At 41.5% G+C, this 19,884-nt stretch overlaps 1 protein-coding gene across 1 annotated transcript in view; it reads right to left on the bottom strand.

Annotated features, from left to right (window-relative positions):
- Positions 1-19,300, bottom strand: part of LOC141131741 (uncharacterized) — a 105,414-nt gene extending 86,114 nt beyond the window's left edge. Inside the window, exons 1-3 of the mRNA XM_073619365.1 lie at positions 19,122-19,300; positions 8,532-8,684; positions 5,581-5,708 (exon numbers count right to left, since the gene is read on the bottom strand). Of these exons, the coding sequence (XP_073475466.1) occupies positions 5,581-5,708; positions 8,532-8,684; positions 19,122-19,176 (336 nt within the window). The 5' untranslated portion in view covers positions 19,177-19,300. The remainder of the gene's footprint in view (positions 1-5,580; positions 5,709-8,531; positions 8,685-19,121) is intronic.
- Between the last annotated feature and the right edge of the window lie 584 nt (positions 19,301-19,884).

Genomic DNA, 19,884 nt, shown 5'->3' on the forward strand with positions numbered 1-19,884 from the left:
AAACTATGGGAAATCGGAGGCGATGGGGATAGAAATAAATACGTCCCTATTACATTTGATAACTACACAGTTTGATTTTAGATGGACCGATTCTCATATATGCTATTTAGGGACTAAAATTTCGAAGAATTTAAATAAGCTATTTGAGCTTAACTATTTACCAATGGCGAGACAGATCAAACTAGACCTCCTGAGATGGAATAAAGAAACCTTTACATGGTTCGGGAAAACAAATATTATAAAGATGAACATGATGCCAAGACTTTTGTATTTAATATAGACCCAGACAATTAAGATCCCCTCAAGTTTTCTAAGAGATCTTAGATCAAGATTTGAGATTTATTTGGGCCGGGAAGCCAGCAAGAGTACGTAGAACTATACTATCACTTTCTAAGGGAAAAGGAGGGATAGGGTTTCCCGGACCCAATAAGATATCAGGAAGCTTCACATTTAGTCAAAGTGGTGGAGTGGGGCGGGCTTAAAGGAAGAAACCCTGGATGCAAATGGAACAGGCGACGATAGATATTCCATTCGAAAGTCTGGTATGGATATGGATAAAGCTGATGTGCCATTCGAAGTAAGGAAACATCCGATGATAGGCGGCCACCTGCGAACGACTAAGATTAAAAAAAAAAAAAAAAAAAAAAAAAAAAAAAAAAAACGCCCCTCTCGATACATCCTAGCCCGTTGACCCCGATTTTAGGCACGCCGGAATTTTAGCCGTGTCTAACGGACCCTAGATTCGGAGCAATACGTCGTAGAGGTATCAGCAGGCTCATCAATTTCTCATTGGATAACTTAATGACAAAAAGAGGGATTGAACGAGAGATAGCACCTGAATTAGATTTTTTTTTAGGATGCAGCAACTAGATACCTTTATTCTAGTGATGCACCGAATGGGTTTTTTGGTGCCGAAACCGATACCGAAAGTGACTGTTTTTAAAAAAATATTTTTATACAGGAGATGGTCAGAGACTGCAGAGATACTACAGGAGATGGTCAGAGACTGCAGAGATACTACAGGAGATGATCAGAGACTGCAGACATGGTACAGAAGATCAATGCAGCCTCACAAGTGCCCATCACATCATATGCAGCCTGCCTGTGCCCAGCAACCTACCAGTGCCCATCATTTGCAGCCTGCCTGTGCCTCACCAGTGCCCAGCAGCCTACCAGTGCTCGTCCTGCAGCCTGCCTGTGCCTCACCAGTGCATATAAACATACACATATAAAAACACACATGCATACAAACAGATAGAAAGCCTTTTTAAAAATTGGCAGCTGCAGCTCTGTACCTTCAATCTCCATGCCGGGTACTGCACTGTAGGGGGAAGCAGAGAGCACAGCACACACTGCTAGACACCTCTTCCTTACTTTCACTTTCAAAGTAAACGGCGTGACCGAGCTCCTGCATAGCCGATTTACACATCGGCTGAGGATCCATATGCAGCCACCACTCAGGGAGAAAGGGACATTACACATAGACCCCACAGGCCGCCTGCAGCAAGAATTCTCTTTAGGCTTTTTGCCGAAAGGGACATTTTCGGCCGATATGTTTCGGTGTCCGAAATTTCGGTGCATCCCTACTTTATTCAATCCAAGTCAAATACATACGCAGAAGTCAGGGCATTGACAGGGTTTGAAGAGACATGCCTGAAGGGAGAGTCAATGAGACACTCGCTGTCATATTTTTATGCCCCATTAACTGGACTAGAAGCACCGCAAGAACTTTCTTTCCTCCAGGAGTGGGAGAGTGATTTAGATATGTCATTTTCCCAAGAGCAGAGGGACAGGATCTTGCTGTTTAATCAAAAGGCATCAGTAGCAAGTAGATATCAGGTGGGGGGGGGGGGGGATATAAAATTCTCACTAGGTGGTATAGAACACCTACTGTATCACACCGTATATACCCCCAAATGTCAGATGTCTGCTGGACGTGTCATGAAGCAGAGGGTACTATACTGCACATTTTTTGGGAATGTGCAAAAATTAAGGAGTTCTGGGGAAAGGTTGCTGAAACCATTAAGACGATAACAGGAGTATCCCTAGGAGATAGACCCGCAGCTTTTTTATTACTTGACATTCTTATATCAGTGGTAAAATAAAAAAAACTTTGTTGAGACATCTTCTTACAGCAGCAAGGGCGTGTATCCCTGTCCTGTGGAAAAGGGATAGCCCTCCAACTAGAGCACAGTGGTTTGCTAGAATCGCAGAAATCCAACAAATGGAAAAGCTTACTTTGGCGACGAAAGATCAAGATGGGAGGTACCGGACGACATGGGCCCCTTACTTTGTGTATAGGGAGGGGTTAGGCTGACATGCAAAAACTTGTAAAGTGATCCATACTTGAAATAGAAGGGTAGGGTGTTCGGCGGGGAGGGGAGGAAGAGGGAGGGAAAGGGAAGGGAGGGAAGAGAGGGAGGTAAAGGGAAGGGAGGGAAGGTTATACTTCCTCTCCCTCCCTTTGTTTTTTTTTTTTTTTTTTTCCCTTTTCTTAGGAAGGGTTGGATATTAATTTTTTAGATAGGATGTGGGGGTAAAGTAGAAAAAGAGAATTCACATTGAGCTAGGGAATTATTTGAGAGGGAATACAATGGTATTGTAGGATGTTATAAAATAAAAAAAGACTGCAAGATTGTGATGAATATTAATGTAAAATCTATGAAAAAATACAGAATAAAAATAAATAAATAAATAAATAAAAAAAAAGAAGAATTCAGTGGGAACGGCTCACAGTAAAACAAACAAAACTGGTTACTTTACTTACCAAGACAGAATATAAAAGGAACCTTTATTCGGTTTTTAACTTTTAGCCCTCATGCACACAGGCTGTTAAAATAACGTTATGAAAACGCCACTATCTTTGCAGTGGTTTTTTAAACTTTTTTCAGCATTTTTGCAATAGCGGTTTTTAGCTTTTTTTTTTTTTTTTTTTTCTTTTTTTTTCTTTTTTTTTTTTCAATGGATCAAAAACGCTAAAAAACGTTGTTGAATGACGTTTTTCAGCGTTAGAGCGTTTTTACAGCTGAAAAAGTCTCTCAGAACCCACTGGTCCTGGGTTTTTTTACAGCTTAAAAAACGCCTATGCCACTTGCAGCTCAAAAACGCCTAGGTGGGCATGAAGCCATAGACTAACATAGACAGGCCTTTTTAAGCTGCAAAAAAAGCTCAAAAAAGCAGCTGTAAAAACGTCCGTGTGCATGAGGACAAACATATTGCTGAAGATCACACCACAAAATGCCTGCTAAATGTCATCACCTGTCTTCTTTTGACCAATGTGGAAGCCACATTGCATAGCAGGTGACAGGGCTTAGCCATAAAGTCAGGCCGCTGTAGCGAAGTGAAAGCAAAATCAGAGGGCCACAGAATAGACTTTGCAGAATATAAAAAAGGTAGCAACAGCCATGTAGTGGAGTTTGCGCTAAGACTTGAATTCTAGGTATGTATATTTTATACACAGTTACATTGGTCCACTTTGTGCTTATGTATACTTATCATGCCCCTGGAAACTAGAAGTCACTAAAGTAGACAACTATTTCAGTTAGCTCCACCGGCTTCCAGGTCCCATGCTGATCGGCTGCCTTGCGGAGGTTGGATGCCTTTTAGAGACTATATTCTGAATAAACGCAAAGAGGTCTCGGATTGGGCAAGGTGGCGAGGCAAGTAGGGGATGTCACGCTCTCCACCTCGTCCAACAAAAGAAAGCTTTGCATTCATTAAGAAAATGAATAAGCAGAAAAAAAGCACCTCCAGATCAGGATCAGTTAGATATGTTTATTATACAAATCGAATATGTCCACTTACATGTGATAAAAGGCAAGTAGAGCACAGATAATCCTCAGATAGTGATGTCCCAGCGTGAGCAGCCTGTTGGTAAAAATCCGTCCATAGGAAAAAAAGAGCAGTCCCGTCCAGCAGGATATGTGGACTCTGTCCACTCTGGAACTCAGATACAGTTGGCAACGATGTAGATGATGAGAAGACTATCAGGAACTCTCTGTATCCTGGCTCAGGGAAATGGCATCCGCCGCACCACACTGCAGCCCACTGGAATCTGAATTGCAGGCGTCTCTGGATGACTTGGAACACCTTCTGGTCCGCTGCAGGGAAAAAGCGATGCTGTATGCAGAGGTCCCTCTTAGTATAGTTGACCGGCTCCCCGCTCACTGTCACACAGACTTCCTAATGGCAGAGTCAAACAGCGTCCCAATAGCTCTTGGGACGCTGTTTGACTCTGCCATTAGGAAGTCTGTGTGATAGTGAGCGGGGAGCCGGTCAACTATACTCAGAGGGACCTCTGCAGACAGCATCGCTTTTTCCCTGCAGCGGAGGGGGATACACATGCCTCCTGCATGTATCTTTACCTGTCAAATGTCTCCCCTCTGTCTGTTATTAGACCCGAAAAACTGCAGATTCTGTGGGTGGGTCTGTTGTCTGGAGCTCTGTTGATGGAGTCGTGATGTCAGTAGACTCTACACTCCCCTTGTCAATATGCATTTTCTCCTGTGTATTTCTTACACTGAACTTCTGCTATGATCTCTAACATCCAGTGAAAAGACAGGAAAGTAACCACATGACTTCAGCATGCCAAATCATACTGAGGTGTGGAACAGCCAATCCTTGCAGAGCAGCAGAAGAAAGGAGTGGGGGAGGGAATTAAAAAATAATGCATGTCTCTTAGGCTAGTGCACGAGATGTAAATCACCTGTCACTCACAGCAAGGGGGTGTATTTGACAAAGTTTTTCTCAGTTTGTCAAGATTTATCTCACTGAACAATAAAAGAGGATTGCTCAGAGATGGATTAACTGTGTGGCAAGACTGGGCTCAAATGATAGGAAATCTTATACTCTACAGTATATCAAAAATTCACTTTAATTCATAAGGGAAAAAAAAAAAAAAAAAGAAAAAACCACAACACACCATCACACACACATGCTAGAATGTAGAAAAATAGAAAAATGGGAATATCACCATGGAGGTGCTTGAGGGCAAAGGCTGAGTGTGCAGGATACAATATCCACCAGGGAAAAAAAAAAACAAGTAGTTTTTCTTTAAAATTACCAGCCAAATTACATCCCCCTCCCCCAAATCACCCCATTTTTAAGCAGTCTGGTTACACAGACCCAAAAATAACGAAAGACAAGAGCATCAGGTCTTGTGGTCCATTCACACAGGGCGCTTTACTGTGTGCCCCATTCAGGGGCCTGTTTTCCCAGTATGGGGATGCACAGTTGTTGCGTGCATCACCGTGCCAACGTCCCATTTATTTATATTGGGACACGCTGCCACACGGACACAGCCGTTGCGTATCAAGGAACATGAGGTTGAGTGTGGGTAACCAAACACGTGTACGGTGCCGTTCAGGGACCCACACTCACCCATGTCATATTAGGACGTCTGGCCTTGCAGCTGTGTGTCAAAATAGAAATGAATGGGATGCCGTCACAGGGAACATGCAACAGTGAATCCCCATGGCAGAAAAACACGGACATGCACGGGTCACGCAGTAAAGCGCCCCGTGTGAATAGACCCTTATGCAGAAATAACTTGGAGAGGTACAGTATATCGAAAAGGCTCACCTTATAGTTATTCGACAATTTAAGGGCTTCCACCTCATTCTCGGCAGTTATTGTGGTTTTAACAAGACAGACGTCACAAGGCAGAATCTCCCCTATATGATGAGGACAAGGGGATTGGGTGGAGGATCCTACAGGAATACGGATTATAGAAGGATTATATTTGATTAGATACTATTAACCAATTAAACTCTGCTTTTAACTTTTTCAAATAATAATAATAATAATAATAATAATAATAATAGAAACATTAGCCCTGCAACCTTGACCAATAAAACCTGCGTCCAATTAGTACAGAAGCTGGTGGTTTATCCCTTTACACCTATACCGAGTATCTCCAAGCAAGAGAGCACAGTTTCATAGAAAATCTGTCGAGATATATGGGGCAGTCTTATTAAAAGGCTAGCTACTTTGCCTATACTAGCCCAATACTTCCACTAACTTGAAACATGTAGATAAGAAAAGGTCAGAGAAAAGGCAGCTTATCTGCGTGTCTGTTCAGAGCGTACAGAAGTAAAACCATCACTAATAGCCAGGCACAAAACATTTCCTAGAAGCAGAGGTCAGAGACTAGTGTGCATGTTTCCCTTATGAATTTTTTTTCTCTTTAAAAAAAAGGAAACTCATGAGAATCTTTGTATATGCCAGCAGTGGTGTACTAAGCGGAGACTCACTTTTTTTGTAATGCACTGTGAGGGAATATGGACAGGACCATCTTTAATATTGATTGTACCCCGGGCAAACCTTTTCTTGTGCCCTCCCAAATCCACTTAACTATTTGCAGGCAGTGGGGGCTCAAGGGGCGGGCCCAAACAACAATGACTAGGCCTGGGGCAGCTACCCCTTTTCCCCTGTGTTAAAGACAGCCCTGAATATAGAGGGTGTACTGAGATGGTCCCTCTGTGGTCAGGGGTTTGTGTTGGGTGGGGTCCATCTGTACTGAGGGGTATTGGCTTGGGATGGAAAGAGGTTTGCTGGAAATATTGTGATATGTTCCATGCCTGTTACCTTGTAATCATTAAAGCATATTTTGTGGGTAAAAGGACTGTGGCATGTGTGTGCCAAGTATAGAGGTAGTAGGCTCTGCACCGTACCATTTTACTGCTTTATACCATTTCATTTTTTTTTCCTTTTAATAAAAAGGAAAAAGCGATCATCCAAGGTGCCAAATATGCCAATGGTGCCACTTTACAGGTGAAAATAAGGAGTTAAGGAGATACTAGGTTTACCTTGACTAATCTTAAAGATACTTCCTTCCTCCTAATACATCTGCTTGCTAAACTGTCAGCGCTGCTGTTGAGGGCTCTCTCCTCTCCCCTGCAGCCACCACCGGCTGACACAGGGTAGATCAAATGACCAGACCAGTGCGGTATGACTGGCTAAGGGCACATAGGTGTTCAGAGAGGGAGGGAACATTTTTAAGATTAATGTTATCCTGGAATTCTAGTTTTAAAGAACTGGTTCAGATGTGTATAGTATAGAGGGAATAACTGTACTGTATAAGATTTTAGGAACAGAAGGTGGCAGAACAAGTCTGTATCAGACAGTTACCAAGGCATGCAAATATATTCACACAAAAAAAAAAAAAAAAAAAAAAAAACACCCCCCCCATCAACTGCATGAAATTCATCATCGGTGATATTTTCATTTATTCAATCAGTGCAGCAAGGCAGCTTAGTGATTAGCACTTCTGCTTTACAACACTGAGGTGCTCCATTCAAACCCTGGTCAGAACACTATTTGCATATTATCCTGTGCTTGCACTGGTTTCTTCCGGGTACTCCGATTTCCTCCCACAAGAAATGCTGGTAGGTTAATTGGCTACCATCTAAAGGGGAATTGATTTGCGCAGCCTATTACATTAGGGTGTGCACCTCAGAGCACAAACACATGCGTGGTTTATTAGCAGAGCAGAAATTGGTGGTAGTAGGCAGTGTCAGGTTATTTTTTTTTTTTTTTACAATTTTATTTTTCATTTTTTTTTTTTCCTTTTAAAAAGGAGCCCCATTGTGGGGATTTGGTGAAAAATCAAGGGTCTAAACAGAGAAAGGGTCTGAGGACAGATTCCCCAGTCCCTTTATCTGCAGCCTTAGCTGCACTGGACAAATGGGAAATGCTCTGTGCTTCCTGTTCATTCACAAATTGAAGCATAGTAAATAGTTTACCATGCTTCCGTTAAAAATAAACACAAGAGTGATCAGTACAGATCACTCACTGTGTTCATTCATTCATCCTGAAACATCCCCCGCAGCAGCTAATGGGAGAGAAAGGAAGCTGGCAGCACCGCAGGAGGATTTTGCACCGCATAGTGCGATTAGGGTGTGCCTAGGCCAGTGATGGCGAACCTTGCCACCCCAGATGTTTTGAAACTACATTTCCCATGATGCTCATGCACTCTGCAGTGAAGTTGAGCATCATGGGAAATGTAGTTCCAAAACATCTGGTGTGCCAAGGTTCGCCATCACGGGCCTAGGCACACCCAGCACATGCCTATAGGCCTTTGTATGAGATTATACTGTGTGCGTCCAAGACAGCGGTCTCATCTGCCCATTCAATGAACAGGCACTACAGAAAAAGTAAATTACTGTAAAAAAAAAAAAAAAAAAAAAAGCAATTGTTTTTATTTTAAAAGACCCAAGAGCAGAAAAAAAAAAAAAAAAAAAGTTATTTTAATTAACGGTGGGCCGAAAAATATTTTGACCCCCTTTGCACTGCGCCATTAAGGAACAAAAAACTGGGAATTGCATTTTTCCTATACACAGAGCACACTAAAATGTACTGTGCAGTGCATGGCATTCTAAATTCATGCCACTGCAACACACTGCACACAGTGTGGTGCAATATCACATAGGTGAAGTCATTATAAAAGTATAAACATTATTCTAGATTTCTTCTTAAAACTACTAGTAGGAGGATAGGAATGTTAGAAGCTGAAAGGATGTGAAACAGCTTACCAGGCAACAGTCTTGGTGTAAGCAGACTATGCTGATGAGAACCAGAATGGGTCTCCACCAAATCATGCTGAATATTCACAGTGCAATGTCTGTCACAGAGGGATCCCCGTCTGTGGTGTCCTTCAGCACGATGATCAAATTCCCGAGGGAAGTCTGCAGAAGAAGATATGTAAAAGTAACATTACCAGCAATCTGAGATTTTAAAAAGAAAAGAACAAAATCCCACTTTTACATTTTAGCTAGACCTTTGACAGCCCACACAGCCACGTTATTCATAGGAATCTACCACCGCGACTGATTGCTTGTAGTTCTCGAACTGCAAGGGCACTGATGAGCCCCCCCATAGTCCATTCAAACTTCCTCCAGCTTTTACCCCCTTCACAATTTGGCACTGCTTTAACTGGTAATTGCGCGGACATGCAATGCTGTACCCAAACAAAAATTTGCATCCTTTTTTCCCCCCACAAATAGATAATAAAGATAATGATAATAAAGATAATGATAATGATAATAAAGATAATGATAATGATAATAAAGATAATGATAATAAAGATAATTCTCTATCTCTATCTCTTTTTTTGCAGGAGGGTTTACTTCCTCTTTCAGGTGGTGGACACTGGCACACCCCAAGACAGGCAGTTCATTCCCTATATAACCCCTCCCACTACTGGGAGTACCTCAGGTTTTTGTAGCGAAGCAATACACGTGCATACCAGAAAGAGGTGAGGGACCTCTGTGTCCCATGATGTACTTCAAAGAAAAGGATTTTACAGGTAAGCTGTTATAAAAATTCTATTTTCTTAATAGTACATCACGGGACACAGAGCCATAGTAATTACTATGTGGGATGTCCCAGAGCAATGCCAACTGAGGGGAGGGAGACAACAGAATTAGGGCAGCATGAGACTAGAGGAGTTATACTGCTGCCTGCAGCACACTACGCCCAAAGGCGATATCCTCATGCCTTTTACATTCACCTGATAAAATCTGGTAAATGTATGGACTGAAGACCATGGAAGCTTGGTGATGCACTCCCACAAAGCACTAACAGTCCTAGTGGAGTGCGCTTTTGATTTGAGAGGGTGGAATCCTCCTCTTTAAACCATAAGCCTGAACAGTTACTGGCTGACTCCATTTAGAAATAGTAGATTTTGATGCTGCCTGTCCACTTCTAGGACCTTCAGGCAACACAACAAAACATCCGTTTTTTATTTTTTAATCTGAGCAGTCGCCTTCAAGTAGACCTTGAGTGCTCTCACCACATCAAGAGAATGTAGTAATTTTCCTTCCGTAGAACAGGTTCTGGGAAAAAAAAAAAAAAAAAAAAAAAAAAAAAAAAAAAAAACTGAAGGTAGAAGATCCTTCGGATAAAAACTAGACACTACCTTCAGTAGAAAGTTAGGATGAGGGCGCAATACTACCTTATTCAATAATCAATAATATGGCTCTTTACAAGAAAGAGCAGCCAACTCTGATACCCTTCTTGCAGAAGATATGGCTACCAGAAAATTAGTTTCCTTGCCAAAAGGACCAAGGGAATATGCTGTATCGGCTCAAAAAAGGCCGTTTCAGCATTGCCGACAGAACTAAATCCAAGTCCCAAGGGGACAGGAGTGACTTAACCGGAGGATTAAGCCGCGTTACCCCCTGAACAAGCTACGAACCAAAGAATGCGAAGCAAGTGGTTGTTGAAATAATACCGATAAGGCCGAAACCTGGCCTTTGATGGTACGCAAGGCCAGCTTCATTTCTAACCCCATCTACAGAAAGTCAAGGATTCTACCTATGATATACTTCCTGGGGTGCCAACCTCTGGATTCACACCAGGAGACATATGCCTTCCAGACGCTATAATATATGATTGTGGAGGCTGGCTTCCTTGCATAAATCAAGGTAGATACCACTGAACCTGATAGCCCACGCTTCTTCAGAATATGGGTCTCAATAGCCAAATCAATAAATTTTGCATTTGTAAGGTAGGATGGAATACCGGACCTTGCGAGAGAAGGTCTGGACGTGGTGGTAGGGTCCATAGGTCCCCTACCGCCATCCTTATGATCTCTGCCTACCAAGATCTTCTGGGCCACAAGAATCACCGATGTCCCTTCCTGCGCGATCCTGCAAGCAGCAGAATAGGAGAAAATGCCTAAATCAGTGAGAACCGATTCCACAGGAACACCAAGGCATCTGTTCTGCATACTAGCAGATCCCTTGTTCTTGACACAAAGTTGTTGATTTTCTTGCTGAACCTGGACGCAAAACAGATCTACATCTGGGATTCCCCATCTTCGGCACATTGCCAGGAAGATATCAGGGTGAAGGGAACATTACTCCCGGGAACAACGGTTTGTGACTCAAGTAGTCCGCCTGCCAATTTTCTATTCCCGGAATGAAAACTGCCGATAAGCAAGGTACATTTGTTTTCTGCCAAAGTTAAGATATAATTCACCACTCTCTAGGCCGCACGACTTGCCGTGCTCCCTTGGTGATTGACTGATGTGGTATTGTCGGATTGGATCCTGACAGGACAATTCTGTAACCTGAACATCCAGGCCCTCAGGGCCAAGCGCACTGCCCAGATCTCCGGCCTCGGACGTCTATGACGAAACACGTAAGCCGGAGCCACGCACCCACATCACTTTCGGGACGCTATCAGGGAGCCAGGAACGCAGTTGGAGTGCACGCTGCATACCGGTCCTGATTAGTTGTGTTTACCATAGACTGTAGTCTTGTTTGGGAGGTTTAATTTAATGTAATGTGTTTTTTTAATAAAATAACCTTTGATACTACGCTATGGGAGCCCATATCTCTTCCTTATGAGGATTTATCACTGGAACTTCATTGAAGTATTTTTTTGGAACCGCTCTGGATCTGGGAATTGTTGGAAATATAGAGGAAAGCCTAAGGTATCCTGACCTGGTGAACCGCCCGGAGGAGCCATCAAGAGACAAGACTTTTGGTTATTCCTATATGCCAACTACCCCTGTAGGGGTAATAGGAGCTGGTGAGTGGGGACCCGTGAGGGGGAGCACAAGTCACCTGATGATTTGAGCACTTGTTACCTTAGAATTTTTCTGCATTTGCCACAGCAATACTGCATTTTTGTGATTGGACTATTTACTTTTTGAAGTGTACACATGAACTTTTATATACACTTTATTAATTTACCCTTTGAGGTTTACTATGGTGCTTTGAATAATTTTATTTTGTATATTTTTATTTTTTATGTTATTTGTCGGCAATTCACAGTGGGATTTTTTGGGTCATTAGGTCTTTTACCCCAATTTGCATTATGCATTTGAGAAGCTAGGTGTATTTCACACATTGCTACCTTTTACACATAAGTATCTCACATTATTGGATGTTTTTATGTTCATCAAGCACTTGAGGTTTCACAACCAGGAGAGTTTAATATCTCTATTGGTTATTGCTCTATACACTTATCCACCTTTACACTTAGAGGGTTTGATCTTTCACCTTCTGGCCTATAGGTAGCGCCAACCTCACTTTGTTTTATCTTTTCATCATTACCCCATGTGGGAGTCTAGTAGGGGAGGCTGCAACGGTAGTTAGATCCTAAGCGCAGAGTCTTCATTATTTTTCTAGAAAAAAAAACTTATGGCTGAAAAAAAACACTGGCAATGGATCCAGGAGTCCAGCTCGCTAAAAAGAGAAGCATTACGGGCTAAACCTCGTTTCTTCCGCCACGAGGCCCAGTTACCATATAATTCGGCCTAAAAAAAAAAAAAAAAAAAAAAAAAGACACTTTGAATGGATCCGGCTGCATGGCTAGCCCCAGCAAGGATTGCTCCAGTTGACTGGAGTTGAGCACAGCACATCTTTACTCGTGACCAACACCTTAGACACTGGCGAAACAAAATGAGGTACTCCCAGTAGTGGGAGGGGTTATATAGGGAGTGAACTTCCTGTTTAGGGTGTGCCAGTGTCCAGCACCTGAAGGTGGCCTATAGCCCACATAGTAATTACTATGCCTCTGTGTCCCATGATATACGATCAAGAAATAAACAGTTTACCCATTTCTGAAAAAGCTAGTTGCCAGGCTATCAGTTTGTAAGATTTATACATATAGAAATGCTTCTTCACAGTAAGAGCTGTGAAAATGAGGAACAGACTCCCTCAGAAACTAGTCCTGTCCAGCTATGTTGGATGCATTCCTAAATGCACAAAAGATAACTGGATAACATTTATAGGATGAAGGATATAGAAAAACGCAATTAAAATCTTTCCTTGCATTACAGATACAAGCCACAATATAATTTGAAAAGATGGTTTGCAATGAGTTGAATTTAACTGTACCTCTAAATTAAGAAAAATTCTACTTTATCCATGAAAAGAAAGGCGATAGGGGTAATTAACCAAGATTCCTGCACTAAACTGGCATACGCCACATTAACTAATGCAGGCCATACATGGGTCGAACTCCGAATGATTTGTCGATTGAAAATCTCATGCCTTTTGCAATCCGATGGTGCCACCATGGATTAGAAAATTTGACCAACCAAGCCTTAAATATCGCCTTATTTTGTTACGGAAAAGAAAATTAGTGGCCGGGAAACTTCTTTTCCTTCCAGGTCACAGCTTATGCGCATTTCTTTCTCAATTATATTTCTCGCACGATTCTCCCATCATTGATTAGAAATGTGTTAGTTTTTCAAAACATTTCCAACATGCCCAATCACTCAAATTAGATTCCCGCATAAAAAAAAAAAAAAAAAGTCGAACGATTATTGAAAAGTGCAATTTTCAAATGAAAAATGGTTTGGAATCTGACACGTATATGGCTGGCATATGGCAGACAGACCCATTTCAGGTCTATCTGCACTACCTGCGTCAGTTTCATTTGGAAACAGTTTTCAGTACATAATACTTTCTGCATATCCTCTCCAGGTCAGACCTGATGTATGGGATGTGAGCTTTGTGTAGACAGCTTACATACGAGCAGAGCCTGCAGAATTACCAACATCCAGCTGAGTGGAGGGGGTGAGGACAGGCAGAGGGAAAGGAGCATGCAGCGCCAAGTTGAACTGCTCTGTGCTATGTCTGTCAAAGACACAGCATAGAACAGATCACATCCAATTAAACCGTATCTACTTTGTTTTCTAAAGCTGGCAATACATGGGATAGAAAAATCGATAAAAAAAAACAAAAACTGTTGCGATTATCGATCGTCAAATAACATAATGGCAAGTTCTCAATCAACGCAAATGCGCTGTAAAATTTTTTTAACTATTGATAGGATCGATTTCTCTACTAAGGTTTAGAAAATTGTTCACTTATGCATAAAAAATTCCAACATGATGGATCTTTCTTTTGGCATAACATTTTGCATTTTGAGAATCAAAATGCACCCATTAACAAGTCAAACAATCAGGCTTAGCGAATGCTTTTTTGAACGATTGTCTATCCATGTGTGGCCAGCTTTAGTATAGAAGGTGCAAGCTTTGTGTGCATGGACACATAGGGGCATTTAGAGGCAGCTGCTTCTAGACATCCCTAGAAGCAGCTGAAAAAACATCCAGTGTGTATGAGGCCTAAAAAGGCCCAACTTTTGCAAGTGACTCAACTTGGTCCCATTGTTTGGTTTTTCTCTTTGGGCCACAAATGGAGTTCACATATTAGCATGCTTCGGCTCACAGCAGCAGTCCAGTGCCTCCTTGTTCACAGCTTCAGGTCCGATTTCAGCACGAATTTGTGGCTGAATTTGGACCTGAAACGGAACCTAAAGACACACATGGCTCCTGTGCAAATCGCACCGGAGCTGCTGCAGAGATATGTGAACCGGCTCCATAGAGAGCTGGTCACAATCTCCTGCTGTGTGAATTGGATGCAGGGAAATGCGCATCCAATTTGCACTAGTGTGAACCCAGCCTGAGGCTCCATTCACACTTGGCATTTTGGGATCTCAAAATCCACTACAATTGCAAAACGCAGGTTCAGGTGCCATGATTTTCAATAGCACCTAAAAAGCGGTGTGGTTTTGCCGCGACTGTCAAACAATAATTTGCAGGGCAATCGCAGCTAATCACATCGCGGGAAGCTTGTTGCCCAAAAAGGGGCGTCTTTTGGAAGACAAGTAGGGCTGCAACGATTATTTTCATAATCGATTAGTTGGCCGATTGTTTCAATCAATCAGATAATAACCTTAAAAACAAAAAAAGGAGTGGATAATTTAATATGTAATATGTATACTCTATATACTATTAGAGGTTGAATCGGGTAAATATCAGACTCAGAGATCACATTTTTTATTTAGACCCCTTTCACACTGGGGCACATGTAATGTGCCCTGCTCCCCACGTAATGTGCCCTGTTCCCATGCGCCCTGCCCTCATGTAATGTGCCCTGTTCCCATGCGCCCTGCCCTCATGTAATGTGCCCTGTTCCCATGCGCCCTGCCCTCATGTAATGTGCCCTGTTCCCATGCGCCCTGCCCTCATGTAATGTGCCCTGCCTCCGTGTAAAAGTTTACTTTAAATGTAATTGATGTAATTGTAATGCCTTCTATTACCTCCAGTCTATCAGCCTCCACCTTCTCTGGGTTCAGATGCTGATCTTCCCTGCACAGTCTTTAAAGTTTTTTTTTTTTTTTTTTTAAACAACAAACATGTTATACTTACCTGCTCTGTGTAATGGTTTTTCACAAAGCAGCCCCAATTCTTCTCTTCTGGGGTCCCCCACCGATGCTTCTGGCCCCTCCTGCCTTCAGAGTGCCCCAAACAAGCCTCAAATTATAGTATAGCGTGCCTCTATAGCAAGGTAAAAACCTCTGCCTTTAGACCAGGAGTCTCAAACTGGTGGCCCTCCAGCTGTTGTGGAACTACAAGTCCCATCATGCCTCTGCCTGAGGGAGTCATGCTTGTAACTATCAGCCTTTCAATGCTTCATGGGACGTGTAGTTTTGCAACAGCTGGAGGGCCGCCAGTTTGAGACCCCTGCTTTAGACCCACTCACTTCCTGCCCAGGACTACATGTCCCATGAGGCATTGCTTCTCACACATTCACAAGTTCTCAGGCACTGACATGTATGGATGGTGTACTGAGCTGTATGTGTGCTGCACTGTATTTCCTGATATGTAAACAAATAATGCATTCTGCATGCAGGCCAACTAATCGGCTAGCTGATTAATCATTTATGAAAATAGTTGACAACTATTTTCTTAATCAATTAGTTTCAGCCCTAAAGACAAGCTTCAGGTGACGCGATGTGGCATGATAAATCGTGCTGCAAAACCACACCACTTTTTAGTTGCCACTGAAAACATTGGCACCTGAACCTGCGTTTTGCGATCACGGACAGAATAGTATCCCAAAACACCAAATGTGAATGGAACCTTAGTGCCGGTTCACACAGGGGCGACCCGTCAGGTGGCTCAGCCGCCGGACAAGTCGAGCTCTATGCATTGTATCGGGAACTTCTCTAATAGGAGCGACTCAAGTCGCTCCAACTCAAAAAAAGGCTCCTGTACTACTTTGGGGCGACTTGCATTGACTTCTATACAGAAGTCGTTTTGCAAGTCGCGCTGTACGGGGCGGCTTCAGAGTCAACCAACTTTGAAGCCACCCTTGTGTGAACCGGCACTTAGATTTCCAAGTTCAACACACACAATTTTGTTTTGTAAACAAAAAGTAGCAAAACAGGTAGAGATGGAATCAGCTGAAGCACAGAACACACCAACAACGAACAAGACTTTTCAAGTTTCAAAAGTTGGCTGTCAATACAAGAATGCTAAAAACAAATAACTAAAAAAGGTAAGAGTTTTTTTTTACCTTAATGCAGTCTCTACTTTATCTACAAAAAGAAAACCATTGCACAGAGCAAAAGGATTACACTATCCAAATAGTACGCAATACATTTTGAAAATATTTGAGGGAAAAAAAACAAAACAAACAAAAACACTTTTTAATAGAGTGGGGAAAGATTTGAACTTCTAAATTCCAGTAGTGCTGTCCCTGCTTATTTGGGGAAGCACATATGTTTTCTAAAAAAAAAAATATTTTGACTGGAGATGGGCTTTAAAAAAAAGCCAGGGACAAGAAGAAAAAAAAAAAAAAAAAAAAAAAAGCACATTTTTAATATCCTTTCCCTGTTCTATCCCATTAATTCAAGTCTTGAGTGGAGTTAGTTTTTAGGAACATAAATTGTAACAAATCATTCTATAACAATCTGCTTAACATTTTCAGTGAGGCTCCGTCAACATCTAGGCGTTTTTCTGCTCTAAGCCTCAGCGCTAAACAAGACAAATCCCAATTATTTCAATGGTCCATTCACATCTGAGCGTTCTGTTGCCTAAAGCAAAACGGCCGTCGCTCAAAAAAGTACAGGAGCTTCTTTTTGGCAGATTACAGGCTTTTTTTTGCTTTTGCGTTGGTGACTTGTCAACGCCAAAACGCCTGTACAAAAACGCCTGAAAAATAACACCCAAAAAATAGCAATGCCTAGATGTTAAGGAAGCCTTACCCATTTGTTCAGATTTGCTTGTGCCAACAAAATAAAGGTTCTATCAAGAATTGCCAGCCAATGTGTTTAGGGGGCATCAGCTGTCATATTGACAGACCCTTTATTGTGACAGATAGAAATACATATCTGGACAGCATGGTGTGCTCACCCTTCTCTCTTCATACAAGTCGACTCTTCCAGGAATTTTTTGGGGGTTTACTAGATTAAAAAAAAAAAAAAAAAAAAAAAAAAAAAGGGGAAGGAGGAGCTGCCACACTATCATTCAATTTAGATGAACTTCCACCAAGCTCTGAGTCCCATACTCCCCACCCCAATTCTGGAACACACACACTGGCCAGACAGGTGGCACCCTTCAGCACATGATGAAACTACGATTCCCAGCACGCTGTATAATGCCTTGTTCACATATATGCGCATCGGATGCATTTTTTAAATGCATACAAGTCGCATAACATGTGAATCGGACCAGCTTTTAAATGGAGCTTCTAAAAAGGACCCTGTGCGATTCTGGATCTGGTTTAGGTGCGAATGCAAGTGAAAATTTGCACCTGAACCAGTGAACAAAACTGAAAACCGCAGCCAGACATGTGAACCCAGCCAAAGAGCTTGTTAACACCAGCAGAAAAACAAAACAAAAAAGTTTGTGCATATCCAAATACCACACTATTAGCAATGAATGAGCCTATGCCCACAGCTGTGTTGACATGCGCAAATGTGTACTGCGTTTAGCCACCCACAAAAAGGAGGAGGACACAGCTGCATACATCAGCACAGATTTGCAAAATTTGTGCACGTGTGTGCATAAAATGTGCCTAAATGCATATGTATATACACAGTCATTCAATTTAACAAAACAATTGTATGTCTGAATGCGAGTACTTTAGGATCCTTTCACACTAATCAGTTTTTTTGTTTTTTGTTTTTTTTTAATTGGAAAATTGATCAGTGTGAAAGGACCCGAACACATACCAAAAATGCAGCAAGCAGGACCTTTAAATAAAAACTACTGACCAGTGTAGGAGTTCCGTAGGATTTAAAGGGATGCATTTTTCTTCCTCTTTAATGGAAAAACTGATCAGTGTGAAACGGTCCTTAGATGTGCATGCTATGCAGGATCTTCTGCTACAAAGAACCTTATTCCATGCAGAAAATAAGTATATGCCTGTGTGAATGAGCCCCAAGACGCTGCATTGTATTGATCACCCCAGTTACCAGAGGAGCACATCACTACAAGGTGTACAGGACACAAAAAAAAAAAAAAAAAATAAAAAAAAAAAGAATCTGTAATACATTGACACTATAACAATATGAGAAGCACACCCGATACACAATAATAAATCAGTAGTACTAAAACTATTAGTGTCTGAGTACTCCTCGTTTATTATTGGATTGTTTGTTAGGTGTACTAATTTTATTATAGGGTTGTTCATCTCATTTATTATAATCTTGTCTGTGTACTTCTAATATAGAACAGTGTACAGGTGTGCTTCTAATATTATTATTATTATTATTATTATTATTATCCCAATGTACATTGATCCACAATAATAAAATCAGTGTACATTGGATTTATAATAACAATAACAATAAAATAAATCCAATGTACACTGATACACAATAATAAAATTAGAAGCACACCTGTACACTGTTCTATATTAGAAGTACACAGACAAGACAAATAAGAACAACAACGCTTTAGTAAAATTAGAAGTCCACTGACAAACAAGAAACGAGGAGTACACCAAAATAAAATAATAATAATAATAATAATAATAATAATAATAATAATAATAAATAAGCCTGCGTACTCATTTTTAGTGTTAGAAGTACACCTAATTTAATATAGTGTGCCTGTACATCTGATATTGATAATTATTATTAATAATCAATATCAGATGTAAAGACACACAATAATAAATTAGAAGTACACCTGACACACTAGAATAGTAATAGACCAGAAGAGAAGCTGATGCGGAGTACACAGTGCTGGGTCCACCTGCTGTGATCACATAGAAGGTGTAGGTAGGTAGGTCCTCCGGTGAGTGTGCTCTGCACCCCGCTACCACTACTATACGAGACAAGCCTCTATAGAAATAATGAAGTGCTCTTACCGAACGTGTCATGAGTATTCCTCCTCCGCCGGGTGTACTCTCCATCAGTAGACATAACACGGCTCACCGTCCAGCAGCACACTCTCCACACACGCCGCTGTCCTGCTGCACTAATTGGCTGTAGTGCGCATGCGCATGTATTTGTAGCCGCGATGGGTGGTGGGATTAGCAGGTAAGGCTGTGCGGTGGATCAGTTATAGAGGAGCCGATCAGGATGGAGGAAGATATCGGTATGTGTATACTTACCGGCCATGAAAGATTCCCCTAGCTATACGAAGTCTAACATCCCATGTGAATGTGTGCATCCAGGACGAAGCCCTCTTTCATTCTACAGTCATATGACTTCAATGTCATTTTTTTCTAACCAGAGTTTAGGGCCACTTTATGCAAAAAAAAAAAATGTCTATAGTCCTTATACAATAAACTCATGTTCAGCTGCACAGGTCACTCCCCAACCACGGGCGGATTTATAAGGGGGCGCCCTGGGCCCCCCTGACACAAAGGGCCCCCCTATACAATAATGATATAAAATAATACAAATAAATAATATATCAAATAATACAAAAAGAAATAATTTTTTCTTAAATAAATGTATCTTGGGAAGTAATATTTTGCTGGTTCTGTAAAACTTTGGACTGGTATGTTGTATAATTTTTCAGAAATGAATTTTTTTTTTTTTTTTTTTTTTTTAACTGACAATTTTTTATTATTTTCCACAGAAAAACAATACAGCATTATAGCATTGGGTACAGGGAGAGAAAGA

This window comes from Aquarana catesbeiana, linkage group LG03, assembly GCF_042186555.1.
Source record: "Aquarana catesbeiana isolate 2022-GZ linkage group LG03, ASM4218655v1, whole genome shotgun sequence".
In the NCBI taxonomy this organism is placed as follows: Eukaryota; Metazoa; Chordata; class Amphibia; order Anura; family Ranidae; genus Aquarana; species Aquarana catesbeiana.